At 34.7% G+C, this 14,731-nt stretch overlaps 1 protein-coding gene across 15 annotated transcripts in view; it reads right to left on the reverse strand.

Annotated features, from left to right (window-relative positions):
* The window catches only part of LOC149410143 (uncharacterized), a 92,285-nt gene that overhangs the window by 27,420 nt on the left and 50,134 nt on the right, over positions 1-14,731 (reverse strand). For 13 of the 15 annotated variants that reach the window (XM_089648656.1, XM_089648651.1, XM_089648659.1 and 10 more), the window contains exons 3-12: positions 12,196-12,331; positions 11,054-11,203; positions 10,404-10,553; positions 9,527-9,670; positions 8,266-8,403; positions 5,397-5,540; positions 4,320-4,463; positions 3,276-3,419; positions 2,032-2,175; positions 931-1,074 (exon numbers count right to left, since the gene is read on the reverse strand). In XM_089648656.1, the coding sequence (XP_089504782.1) occupies positions 931-1,074; positions 2,032-2,175; positions 3,276-3,419; positions 4,320-4,463; positions 5,397-5,540; positions 8,266-8,403; positions 9,527-9,670; positions 10,404-10,553; positions 11,054-11,203; positions 12,196-12,331 (1,438 nt within the window). The remainder of the gene's footprint in view (positions 1-930; positions 1,075-2,031; positions 2,176-3,275; positions 3,420-4,319; positions 4,464-5,396; positions 5,541-8,265; positions 8,404-9,526; positions 9,671-10,403; positions 10,554-11,053; positions 11,204-12,195; positions 12,332-14,731) is intronic. The other 2 variants (XM_089648657.1, XM_089648662.1) reach the window with 2 other exon arrangements.

A 14,731-nucleotide genomic window follows, 5' to 3' on the forward strand; every position in this document is an offset into this window, starting at 1 on the left:
AATGGTAGAATTCTAATAAGAACGAATATTTCCTTTCGCCCTGTTGACCATATAAGACTGACATCTGAATAAATAGACATACCCTAAAGCCAAACTTTAACATTTCGACGGCTAACGAAAACCACACAACATGGTTCGCGCAGCAAAGTAAGACACGTCATCATTTGTATTTTGGCTCCCGACTCGCAACATGGTAACATCTTGCAGATTAACTCGGTTATTATAATTTCCTGTATGTCCAGTATAAATATATAAATGGTTAAGCTTATTCAGTTTAATATGAAATATTTGATAACAATAATTACTCGCCTGTACTTCAATCAAAAATTACTGCTTATTATATAAAAATGAAGTGACAATAAGTTTTATATTACATACCTTTGTTTAATTAAAAAATTTTAATTTTCTGTAAAGCAGTAATTACAGTTTACACGATAAAAACAATCGGTAAGCGAATTTAAAAACTTTTTCTAAGTTAACATTCAAAATTGTAATACTTTGAATTGCATTTTTCGATTTGCAATACTTACATCTGAAAGAGTTTTTCATCTGCTTTCAAAATCATTATTTTATTCTGAAATACATTTAAAAACAGCAAATTTATCTGGAATCAAATGAAATGCAAAAATATTTTATGCGAAATCGGTATCCTGACAGTTCTGCTAAGCGACGTACAAAATTGCAAAATTAAAACGGTAAAAACTTTAATAACTGAGTTTTAAGGTCTACGCCATTTGCTTTTTCTCTACTTACCAAACTGCCGTTGTAATTATAAGTGGTCTCTTGCGAACATACACTAAATACATGATTCATAATCAAATCATTCTGCGTACAGATTTCGTTTCAGGCTAGAGATGACACTGCAAATGTCGTACAGTAAATTTAAAAAAAAATTAAAGCGATCAGCTAGTGAATATTTTAAGAACTAACCTCTTCTCTTTCTCAAGCACAATCTCTCAGTACAAGCTGCATTATGCCCGTCATCTGCGCAAGTGCACGTGTTGCAGCCATCGTCGTGCTTGAAAGATTGTCCAGGAGTGCACTTGAAGTCAGGACTGCTCATACTTGTAGCATCTATATATACAACAAGAGTGCGTTTAAAGTATCTCAAGAATTCACGAGAAGTCTACCGTGAATGGGGTTAAGTTTAGCATGAAAATTATTACTTCATGAAAGATCACAGGATATTTTAATTATGGGATTTATGAAGCTGAAAATATTTTCTTTGGGTCTCATTGCCATTTTTCTTTATAAAATACAATTATATTTTTTGCTGACAAATTAGAGAGAAATCAGAAATTTACCTTTCGAATGAATACCATTGGTAAACTTGAAAAATCATCTGATACAATTTAAAGAAAAGAGAAAAGTGACACATTTAAAACAGAATTATTAATTAAATCAATCTACTTTATCGCTTGTCTGAATTTGCACAGTCATCAGTTCCAATTTTTATATTTCATATGATTTCATTACGCAGAAATATTTTAGTAATCTATTTTTAAATTTGTATATTTGTGGATATTTCAGGCAAATTCTGGGAAAGACCACCATCCAGAGTTGAAACGTTGCCTGAAATGGCTTAAGCAGTGTTTAGTGAACAAATCTGAATAGCCAACCATCTCTTTCCCCTCTCCACTCGGTTCAGCCACACAATATACCCCAATCGGGGACGCCATACTTCCACTGGCATCGGACAGTTGTGAGTAGTTAGAACTGCACGAAACTGCTTAGAATATGCCCGGTTATTTAGCAGAAATTCGCATGTGTCAAAGTCATCAAATGGCCATTTAGTGCAATTTTGTTTTTTTGAAAGTTGCCCGTTAAAAGTCTGTTTCAACTTTTGAACAAATTGTGATCAGCAGAAGAGGACAACTATCATGTTTTCAAGCTTGTCAGCTTATTGCGATTTGATAGATAGCTGAAACGCATCTAGAATCGACTTTTAACGGGGACATTATAAATTACTTGTTAAAAAAACAAAATGGCGCTGAATGATAAATACAACAGAATAAAATTGATAATATGTACCTCTTCGCTTTCTGAGGCAAGCTACCAGAGTGCATATCCCGTGGCGACCATCTTCCAGACAAGTGCACGTGTTGCAGCCGTCGTCGTGCTTGAAAGTTTTTCCAGGAGTGCACTTGAAGTCAGGGCTGGACATACTCGTGGCGTCTAAAATCAATAAGTTCATTTAAAGTTTATGAAGAATAGGAAGTCCAGAAGGAGTAATAATATTTGCTACTAATCGGTTTTCATGTAGAATTTAGATGACAGACATGCAGTCTTGAGGGGTATTCGAAGGGATTCATAGAACATAAGAAGTATTGTGACAAATTTTAGAAGAAGTCGATATCAAAGAATAATTTCATCCAAAATGAAAATGAGAAATGCTAACTAACCATCACACGGTTTCTCTGCAGGGGTAGGCAGAGAGTATAGAACACCACACAACTTGGTCTTGACACAATTACTCTTTGCTTTATTCAAATTCAATCATCTGTTATTCAAACTCTTGCTGTGGCCCGACTCGTAATTGATTAGACTAGATATTATTGTGTCTTCCTCGGGCGTCCCCTCCGTTCTGCTACCATTATCATTCGCGTCATGTTCTCATACATATTCTCACCAACCATTTCTTTATTCATCTCCGTTACATGTACGAACCATACATACTTTTCTTAATCATTACAATTTCATTCTTACGCCTTGCATTCTTTTCAATACTATAATAAAGAAAATCCAACAAGATCAAGTTGCTTCCCTGCCCTAGACAGGTCAGTTAGTTTAGGTTACGTAAGGTGAGTTTAGGTTAAGTTAGTTTAGGATAGGTAAGGTGAGTTTAGGTTAGGTTAGTTCGCGTTAGTTTAGTTAAATTTTAGGTTGGCTGACTTAAGGTTATGTTAGGTGAGTTTAGTAAAAGGTTAGTTCAGGTAAGGTTATTTTATGTTAGGTTAGTTCAGGTCAGGTTAGATTTGTTTAGGTCAGATTAGGTGAGGTTTGGTATGCACAACCTCACACACGTCTCTCTGGTTATTTTTTCACTGATGATAATGATGACAAAATAGGTAACCGAAAAAGACAGTACAGAAACAAAACAGAACTTTATAAAACAATAGGTTAGGTTAGGTTAGTTTAGGTCAGGTTAAGTTAGGTAAGGTTTGTTGTTTGCCATTCTATTTAGTTTTCTTCAATGCTCTGTTTATTCATGGAACCGACCAAATAATATGATGTTTGATATGCGAAACCAGTTTGAAAAAACATTGTCGACTTACCTCTACGATTTCTGAGGCAAAATTTCAGAGTGCACATTGCGAGGCGACCATTGTCCAGACAAGTGCAAGTGTTGCAGCCATCGTCGTGAGTAAAACTCTCGCCAGGAGTACATCTGAAGTCCGGACTGCTCATACTTGTGGCATCTAAATACAACGGAAGATCAAATCATTTTATAGTTTTTCAAAGACTTCCGGTTCAATTATATCACAAGCATTACTTGTGGCAACTAAATAGAGGGTTTTCCAATAAGAGGTGTTATTTTGAATAGCACCCTATTTCGGTAGATGTTACTTTTGAAGCTGTCATTTTTTGACATTTGACAAGTAAAAACTACGCCATTAATAAAAATGGAACGACACACGCTCCAACAATGCATTGAAATTATTAAAATTCACTTCAAATGCAAATCATCTTGAGTGATGGGGCACATTTCCACCTCGGTGGCTTCGTCAACAAGCAAAATTGTCGCATCTAGGGCTCGCAAAACCCAAGAGTTATTGTTGAAATGCCTCTCTATCCTCAACGTGTGACTATTTGGTGCGGTTTATGGTCCGGTGGAGTCATTGGATCTTACTTTTTCAGAAATTGATGCTGGAGCAACAGTTACGGTGAATGGATTGCGCTATCGAGAGATGATTAATGATTTTTTATGGCCGGAATTGGATGGTATTGATCTGGATAACGTTTACTTTCAACAAGACCGCGCTACGTGCCACAAAAGCAATGAAACCATTGATCTTTTATGAATGAATATCAAAATAACACCTCTTATTGGAAAACCCTGTACAACGGAAGATTAAATCATTTTATAGTTTTTCAAAGACTTCCGGTTGTTTTGAGGGAATTATATCAAACGCATTATGATGTTATTATATATTATTTGATAGAAAACCGAAAAAAAATTATAAAAGTTGATGTATTGTATTTAAAAATCTATGATTTTTTTGGGTTGATTTTGTATCATTTCGTAATACATTACTTATTGCATTGCACTGCCGCTGCATACATTCTGGAAACCATAATTATTATTATCATAAAACTACCTCTGCGTAGTCTGAGACAAGCCTTCTCAGTGCAAACTGAACTATGTCCATCCTGTAAACAAGTGCAGTCATTGCAGTCCTCATCATCCTTGAAGGTTGAACCAGGGATGCACTTGAAGTCTGGACTGTGAATACTGGTAGCATCTGCAGAAAATAAAATAAGAAACAATTAAGGTTTAAAACAAATAATGTGTTGTTATATAACGAAGTCGTCTCAACTGTATTGTATTTACAAAGTTATTAACGACAGTGAATGAAAATTCAGAAAATGATGTGCAAAGCTTTTTAAAAAATTATGACAGGAGCATAAGAGGATCGAAACAGGGCGGAATTGCCTGATTGAAGACGATTGGATGTATAATGGAAATAAGAAGGTTATGCTGAAAGGAAAAAAGGTTTGTCGATTCATCTCCCTACTTAACTTGTAACCACAGGAAAACCAGGAGAAATAGCATGACAATATCGATGACGATTGGTTTGAATAAACTTAGTTGCCGACATTTGTTCATCGATGTGCCGGCATGAACGGTGATCAATAAGGAATAAGGAATCAATGTAAGAGTGAAAAATTTTTGCCAATTTACAATAAACCTGTCGCTTCCATGTACGTAGATGAGTTTAGGTTAGGTTAGTTTAGGAAAGGTAAGGTGAGTTAAGGTTAGGTGAGTTGAGTTAATGGTTAGTTTAGGTAAGGTTATTTTATGTTAGGTTAGGTTTGGTAAGCATGACCCTTCTCTCAAACACACTTCTCTCGGGTTATCTTTTCACTGATGATATTGATGACAAAATTTGATAAAATAATAAGTTATGTTAGGTTAGGTTAGTTCAGGTTAGGTTTGGTAAGCATGCCCACAACACACTTCTTTCGGGTTATCTTTTATAAGAGGATAATGATGACAAAATTTGATAAAACAATAGGTTAGTTTAGGTTAGTTTAGGTCAGATTAAGTTAGGTAGGGTTTGTTGTTTGCCATTCTATTTAGTTTTCTTTTTATTTATTTAGTTTTTTCATGGAACCGACCAAATAATATGATGTTTGACATGCGAAACCAGTCTGAAAAAACATTGTCGACTTACCTCTACGATTTCTGAGGCAAAATTTCAGAGTGCACATTGCGAGGCGACCATTGTCCAGACAAGTGCAAGTGTTGCAGCCATCGTCGTGAGTAAAACTCTCGCCAGGAGTACATCTGAAGTCCGGACTGCTCATACTTGTGGCATCTAAATACAACGGAAGATCAAATCATTTTATAGTTTTTCAAAGACTTCCGGGTGTTTTAAGGGAATAATATGAAAGGCATAGTATTGCTATTTGATAGAAATCCGAAAAAAATTAATAAAATTTGATGTTTTACAAAAATTCACATTTATTAATTTATTTAGAACTAGCTGGCGTTGTTTAACTTTTCTCTACTTTCAATAAATATAATATCCATGTATTATATATATAAACCTTCCGGAAGAAATTCTCTAAATGATAGTGAAAACCCTCTCAAACTCCATTGCATATTTTAGAAGAACTAAGCGCACAAACAGACAGACGGGGATAGTGACATGGTTTTATTCTATTTAGAGATATCAATGTATTTTAATGATTACGAATTTAATAAAATTTTATCAGGAAACGGCCTGTGGTCCAGTTTTGAGTTCATTAGGATTTAGGATATTCCAGGATGTTCCAGACTATTTCGCAACATTCTACTACATTCCAGAATGTTTCGGGATGTCCTGGAAAATTGTGAGAAACTCTCGAATATTCTAGAAATTTCTACATGGCGAAACTTCCAGCCCTCATATCTTCAAAAGCACGCCATTCGTTCGCCCACATTCCAAGTACAATGTACAAAAACTTTATTCAAAAAATTGATTTATAATTTTAAAAAATATATCTAAATACTTCACTGCCCAACATAAATACTCAACTAGAGCAGTAAGCCAAAATATACTGGTTACTCCCAGTTTGAACGCATCTTTTGGACAGAGAAATATTGAATTCTGTGCTACGATATTATACAATGCTCTACCAAATCAAACAAAAAAATAACTGAAATTAATATATAAACAAAGAAAAAACATGGCTGAAAGAACAAAGTGATATTCAACTTACAAACATTATGAAGACGATGTAAAGACAACTTGAAACTAAATATTAAAGTTTAAAAACTACAGGCCAAACAGGACATCCTAATGAGGACTGTGAAAAAAATTGAATATGTACATATATGTATTATACTTTATACCTACCGACATCAAATAGCCAATGGGCAGGGGGGTATAACTCCAATCGAAAATTTGAACTGAAATATTGTGACGTCATATGATGGCCTAACTATATCCACCAATGAAAAACTCTGAAAATCTATGGAATAAACTTTCAGAGTTTTTCATTGGTGTATAGTATAATAAGTAGGCTCCGAATGAGAATTTAACTGTCTATATATAGGCATATCTATGGTATTTTAGGACCAATTTTTTTCATACAAAAAGTCCGAAGATATTGATCTAGTGAGTGGTTTATTTATGCCAATGGGTGCAATTTTGTTTGTCTGACATTTGAAAGATCCCTATTAAATGCTGATTCTAGGTTAGCTCGATATGGACGGGAGACAGTCCAAAATCCTCCATAAATGGAAGTTTGCATAAATTTATTATATTAAATATTTTTCACTACTTTTCTGTTTATATACTATGTATGTACTGTTATTTTGTCTAATTTCTTTTTTTAATACATCAATTTAAATGTGAAGTTTTTTTGGGGGAACGAATGCATATCTTGGAAGCAGTAATTATCCCACTTCCCGACATTCGATCGAGCTGAAACTCAACAGATAGACTCGTTGTTGATGATAATGCATTCTATCAACTTTTGGTGGCAATCACATACACTTACATATATGCATTTCTCTGAAATCGGATGGCAATACAACAGTTAATATATATTTTAAAATAGATGTATTGCAGTTAAAAACCTATGATTCTTTATGGGTTGATTTTTTTATCATTTCTTAATATGTTATGTATTGCATTACACTACCCCTACATACATTCTGGAATAAACTTTGATTATTTATTTATTTATTTTAATATCAACGGTATAAAATATACCATATACAGTAAATTATAAACAGTGACATCAGAAAATATACAATTAACAGAAACTCTAGATGGATATAAAAAGTTTGAGATGCAAGTACATGCAAAACTTATAGGTAGACTAGGTTAGATAAGTATTGATTGAAATATATGATAGTATAGATACATGATATAATATATTACAATAGCTAAAATGTATGCATTTATATTCAGGTTTTGGTTGAAAGTAGTTAAGTGCCAATCAAGCTGTTGGTTCACCTTATTGACTATTTGTATTGACCCAAGTTTCCTCAGTTGCCCCAGGCAGTTCATTTATATACATATTTATTTGACTTTTTACGTAAGTATGAGTAGACTTACATTTTATTGGCCATGATTTAAAAGATATGATATTAAGGCTTTTTTGTGCCTAGCTTCTGTGCAGTTAAACAGATCCGCTACATCTGCGTACCTATTACTAATTTCATGTAATCTAGGTACAAGCGAGTGTTTGAAATGTTCAGCCTTAGAATTGTTACAATTAAAGAGGGTTTTAGAGCGAGTAGCTCTTGTGGGTACATGAAATTCAATGAGGTTAATTAAATCAAGGCTGTCTACACTACCATTTACAATTTTGAACATAAATATTATTATCATAAAAGTGGTTCAATGATAATTCAACACACTTTTTAAAAGTGATATAAAGTCATTAGAAACGGTGAAAAAATAAATTTTAACCTAACCTAACCTAACCTTACCTACTTAACCCAGTTAATAAAGTTTTTGTTTCATCACTTTCCGTGACTTAATATAACTTTTTAAAGATGTGATGAATTATCATTTTGATGATTTATCCGGTCACCCATAAAAGTACCTCTGCGTATTCTGAGACAAGCCTTCTCAGTGCAAACTGAACTATGTCCATCCTCTAAACAAGTGCAGTCATTGCAGTCCTCATCATCCTTGAAGGTTGAACCAGGGATGCACTTGAAGTCTGGAATACTGGTGGCATCTGCATAAAATAAAATAAGAATCAATTAAGGTTTAAAAAAATAATGTGTTGTTATATAACGAAGTCGTCTCAACTGTATTGTATTTAAATAGTTATTAACGACAGTGAATGAAAATTCAGAAAATGACGTGCAAAGCTTTTTTAAAAATTATGACAGGAGCATAAGAGGATCAAAACAGGACGGAATTTCCTGATTGAAGACAATTGGATGTATAATGGAAATAAGAAGGTTATGCTGAATTGAAAAAAGGATTGTCGATTCATCTCCCTACTTAACTTGTAACCACAAGAAAACCAGGAGAACTAGCATGACAATATTGATAACCAGTGGTAGAATAAACTTAGTTGCTTACATTTGTTTAATAAAGGAATCAATGTAAGGAGAAAAAAAGCCCTACAATGGCAACACAGGCACATTTCATTACAGATTGGAAAGTCAAAATTAAACATTTCTACATATTATAAATATAAAAGTTATTTTATTGAACATTTTAGGATTTTTTTGGTAATATTATTGTATTCTGAATGGCTGTCGAAATTCCGTTTCCTCAGCGTCGAGCAAGAAGCATCCTGCGCACGTTGATACCACTCCAAACTTTTGCTACCATGTTTTGTGACAGCAGACATAGAGTTAGGTAAATTAATGTTAAACACATTATATGCATGTGGACTACCTTATCTAGGTAGCGAACGGGCCCGTTTACAAACGAATTTAATTGTCATGCTCGCTCAAACCAACTACTCACGAATATCATTAATTAAAGGCTTTAATTACGTCGATATTGGCGTTTATGTTAGGGTCCCTGGTTGAAAGGTCGAATCTTTAGATTTCATTCTGTTGTGTTATTATCAATTTATTAAAGCGTTTACGGATGGTTCCTGTGAGCACTTAGGCCACACGCCCATTCTCCGATCTAACCTCATTGATTAATACAGTTTACCAAGGTTGTCATTGGATATTTGGTTGTCTTCTGGTTCCACAATCGGTCTTTCCAGGTATCTGAGCATTTTTTCCATCAGGGTGAATTGGAGTTCCAAGAGCTGAGCTTTTGGGTACGATACCAAAAGTGCAAAAACTTATGGCGCACAGTATATTTTGATGCAATACTAGTTGACAACCAACCTCTTCTCTTTCTCAAGCACAGTCTCAGAGTGCAAGCCGCGGTGTGTCCGTCATCTGCACAAGTGCACGTGTTGCAGCCGTCGTCATGCTTGAAAGATTGTCCAGGAGTGCACTTGAAGTCAGGGCTGGACATGCTCGTGGCATCTGGAATTTACAAGAAAAGATGTATGATATGACTGTTATATAGACGCTAAATTAACTAACATGTTCATGTTTTTCCTTGGCTTTGAAGTCAAAAGCAGAAGACACTCTAAAGACGGGTTGTTTCGGTTGTTTAATATTAACAATGCATCAAAATTCAAAGGTAAAATTCCAGTTTGGTTATCATTTCATCATGGGCTGGTTGTTTCGCAGTACTTAAATAGTAACAGAACTTGAACAGGACTTTTACAGAACTTGAATATTAACTTAAAAATTGGGTAAATCGTTCAAATTCTGTGAAGAATCATCCTGTTGAAAGACCACAATACAGAACTAAAACATTGATGAAATGGCTTTAGCCATGTTTGGTGACCAGATCTGAATAGCCAGGTACTTTCCCGTCTTCCTCTTCCCCATCTTCTTTCCCTCCCTACTATTTTTGAGTCCCATAACATAAGGATGCCATGGAATGTTGAGAGCAGTTAGAAGTCTTAAATCAAAAAATCAAGTTTTTGCTTGGCTTTTGAAGTCAGAAGTAGATCTTCTCTCAGTATCGCCCTGGCTAAAGACTACCATTTGGAATTGAAACGTTGCTTGAATTGGCCTTAGGTGTGTTTGGTGACTAGATCTTAATATCCAGGTCCTTCCTCATCTCTTCCCATTTGCTCCAGACGATTGGGAGCAGTTCAGACACAAGTTTTTTTGTTTATGCTGAGGAAATTTTTTTTCAAACTACCTCTGCGGCTACGTGGTTTGTAACAGGCCATATCAGTGCAAGCTGCCGTATGGCCATCATCCATACAAGTACATGTGTTGCAGTCCTCGTCATCCTTGAAGGTTGAACCAGGAGTGCACTTGAAGTCTGGACTGTACATACTGGTGGCGTCTGCAGAAAACAAGAGTGGAATTTGCAGGTTTCTGAGTTACATATAAAAATAATCAAAAATATTTCGGAGGGGTTTGAATCCTTTAATAAATGGTTCCTGGGGCGGCGGAACCCATACCCGCCTCTCAAATTGAGTAATTACCTATTATGCAGATATTCAAATGTAAGATTGTCACCAAATGGTTGGCCAGAACACACAATAGCCTATTTTCCATTTCAGCTTTCTATCAAAATTGTGATCATCTGATAAGTCTACCAACATGACAGTTGAAGTTTTCTGTTGATCAAAAACAGAAAAAACAAAATGGTGCTGATTGACTCTTTGATGACAATGTTACATTTCAATTTCTACGAAACACCAACAGTTGTAACAAATTACCATAGTGTGTAGTTTGCTGGCATGAACACCATGGTAGTTTGTTACAACCTTTGTTGCATTGCTAATATCTGTACTGGGCTTTAGGGTTTGACATAGAATGTTATTAATCATATATACATACCTCTGCGACTGCGTGGTCCTAAACAGGCCATCTCGGTGCAAGCCGCAGTATGTCCATCTTGTAAACAAGTGCATGTGTTGCAGTCCTCGTCATCCTTGAAGGTTGAACCAGGAGTGCACTTGAAGTCTGGACTGTACATACTGGTGGCGTCTGCAGAAAATAAGAGTGCAATTTGCAGTGTTTTATGTTACTGATAAAAAAATCTATAAACATTTGAGCTGTGACAAAATTTTTCCATGGATCAACACTCTCCGGTGGTCGAGCTGAGTACCAATGATATTAGTGTTATCTAACCAATACGATATTAAATCCCAAATTCAAATGTAATATTGTCGTTAATAGCCATTCGGTTCCCATTAAATGACGATAGTCATTTCAGATTTTAAACAAATTTCAGATTTTGAACAAATTTCAGCTTTTGAACAAATTTCTGCTTTTGAACAAATTTCAGCTTTTAAACAAATGTCATCTTTTGAACAAATTTGAGTTTTTGAACAAAGTTTATATTTTGAACAAATTTCATATTTTGAACAAATTTCATCTTTTGAAAAAATTTCATATTTTGAACAAATTTCATCTTTGAACAAATTTCATCTTTAGAACAAATTTCAGTTTTTGAACAAATTTCGATCAGCAGGAGAGGACAATGATCATGTTATTAAGCTTATCAGCTTATTACAATTTGATAAAAAGTCTAAACTATATTCTTTAATCATTTGCCGAAACTACAATACAATATTGTATTTTTATGCATTTCTTGAAAGAATTGAGTTGCACATCGACAAAACTATTTATTCATATTCATATTGCGTATGCACAGGCGCAAACAAATAATTCATGTTAATATTTTAAAGCGTATCCTTGCTAAAAGTGTTTTTTTCTTAAAAAATGAAATTAGCACCCTATATGAGTGAGTAGTTTATGAGTAATCTTAAGAGTACCCCATAATCATTATTGTTATTTTTGTATTTGTTAGAATGATTTTTAAGTGAATTGAAACCAGTATGACATACTCCAAACTAGGATGTCGTAGCCGATCGGCTGCAGACGCTATAGAGAAGTTGGGTTAGGACTTTTGCATGGAATTCACACATTTTAAATGACTCATGGTCCATCTCCCTTGCTTTGGTTGAGTATCTTACCCCTTCTGACGGGCTGTTTGTCGCAGTCGTTCCTGGTGCATGCGTAGTCCGATCCGTCGCTGGTACAGAGACACGTGTTGCAGTCCAGCCGGAACTCCTCGCCTGGACTGCATTTCTTGATGACAGGCTGGTCACTCTAGAAAAAAAAAGTGGGTGTGTCAAGCCTACGCAAGACAGAAGTGAAACTTCTAGTATTCCTCTCTCTCTATTTTCATTTCATCAAAAATTAAATGAATTAATTAAATGAACTACAACTATAAATGTAAATGTAAACGCAACACAAAACGCGAACACAACTTATCACAGCGGGAGCACGCTGCTAACTGATTCACTGGCCGTGGTGGGCGTGGCCGCGCAAGTGCGCTACCGGCCGACCTGCTAAACCGAACTCGTATCTCGCTCGTAACTCAAAGCAAAACGTTCGTGAGCGGCTCCCCCACCTCAACAAGCGCATATGGTGAGAGAGGGACAGTGAACGGTGAGCGGTGGTGGGGGTACCCGCATTTTCGTGTCGATCCTGACTCGGTTTTACTCCGTCCCCGAATTACGCGCCTAAAGAAGTTTCACTTCAAAAAGAAAATTACTTGATTGTATCTCCAGTTCAATGAACTCGGATTTGTTTTGAATTTAAGCCCGTCATCCCAAGGGTCGGTAAGCAAACGAAATAAACCAAATGTTGCAAAACCCTGCGCAGAAAATTAAGTTCCCTATAGAAAGGCAACGGTCTGCAAGACAGTTCAGTGTGGAACTTTTCTGTGCAGGGTCTTCTTACAGCATGTTTATGTCAATAGCTTGCCTACCTGTGGAACGATGGGCTTGGTGTCATTTTCAAAATTGGAACTGATTGTGTCAAGAATTCAGACAAGCGATAAAGTATCTACCTATAATACAAGATTTTTTCCAGAAAATTACTTTTTTTTTAAAATTAGTTTTTACAAGTAAAGTTAAATTTCGTGTTTTTTCAAGAGTTTTCACTCTTTCCAGTTTCAAGAAAGTGTTATTTACTAACTAAATTAACTCACAGTGTATAGTGTATCGATTAGCAATCTGAACTTTCAAAGTTTGATGGAAAAAAGGTCTAATATAAGCTCTGTCTGAATTTTCTTTTTTTTTGTATATTTACCATCCATGGTAAGTGGTAAGTATACATATAGGCATGTAGATATCACAACACAAACACAAGCAAGATTGTGTGTATTGGTGCATATATACAAACTTCTGACGATGAATGATATGCTTGCCAAACGTCACTGAGAAACAGCCATTCGTCACGCTTACTCCTACTTATTGTTATTAGGGAGAAAGAGAAAACAAGTCGCAGTGTAGAGTGTGGATACACGATCATCGAATTTGAATAACCAAAAAAAATTACACTGTTTTTAAAGTTGTCCAAAAAGTTAATTTTATTAATTTTTTTTTTAAATACATGCATTTGAATTTCGGTTTTGTTTTCTTCATTGAATAAATCAACCAATGAATGATTGAAATGGAATCTTGGAAGAGGAAATTAATCCAATTCCCGAGATCCGATCGAGCTGACTCGTTGTAGATGTCAATGCACACACGTGCATTTCTCTGAAATTGGACATTATATTTAAAAATTAACAGCAGTCAATATGCAAAATATGCAAAATAAATGTCGGTATTATCCAATTAGGGTCCAGGGGAGGAAGGTTCAATCCTCAGTTCAAAAAATCTTCGAATTTATATACTAGCCGCCCCAACAGATGGCGCAACTAGGTAGAAAATTGAAAATAGATATATTGTCAATAGTAAATCTATAGTTTTATATTTTAATTGGAAATTCATAGGTCATACGGCATATATTCTGGTCTAGTAATGTGTAATTTCTATCACCTAATAAATTCTAAAAATATAGTACTATAGGATTCATATGTGTTATACTGATTTATAAATGTGGAAATTCTAACTATATAATTGTGAATTTTCTCCAAAATCTAAGACTTGTGATATCCCGAAAGAAACCATTCATCTGTTCTGAATGCAATTACTAATGTTATTCAAATTGACCCTGGTAATAAATTACATCTTTGCGATTCTTTCAAGGATAAAGAAACCATCCTGTCACTTCGAATGCAATCAACAATGTTCTCAAAATTTGTTTTGACAGCACCCTCATTCCATTGTAAGAATATTATGTACTAAATGCACAATTTGGCTGTCCTGAAACGGAAATCCTTCCCACTTGGACAGACAAAGGTTCATTTTGTTTGTAATTTATATATTTATAAAAAATAAATAAATAAATAAATATTGTAGTAAAAAAAAACTGTTTTATTTTTTTTCTAACGTCAAGTACCTAACAATTTAGAATATGCTGTACGGGAGCAAAGCTATAAATAATGCAAATATGAATAATTCAGAACAAAAAGAATGGTGAATATAATTATTATATATTGAAGTTACAGTTATTATGATTATTCGTATGTAATATTGTAGATCTATGGTTTTTTTTATTTATTTTTTTTTATTATCAATATAAAGTTTCTTTTACAGGTTTTTTTTTTCGATGTCT

Source organism: Hesperophylax consimilis, chromosome 28 (assembly GCF_061612785.1).
Source record: "Hesperophylax consimilis isolate HC1 chromosome 28, BYU_Hcon_1.0, whole genome shotgun sequence".
Taxonomy (NCBI): Eukaryota; Metazoa; Arthropoda; class Insecta; order Trichoptera; family Limnephilidae; genus Hesperophylax; species Hesperophylax consimilis.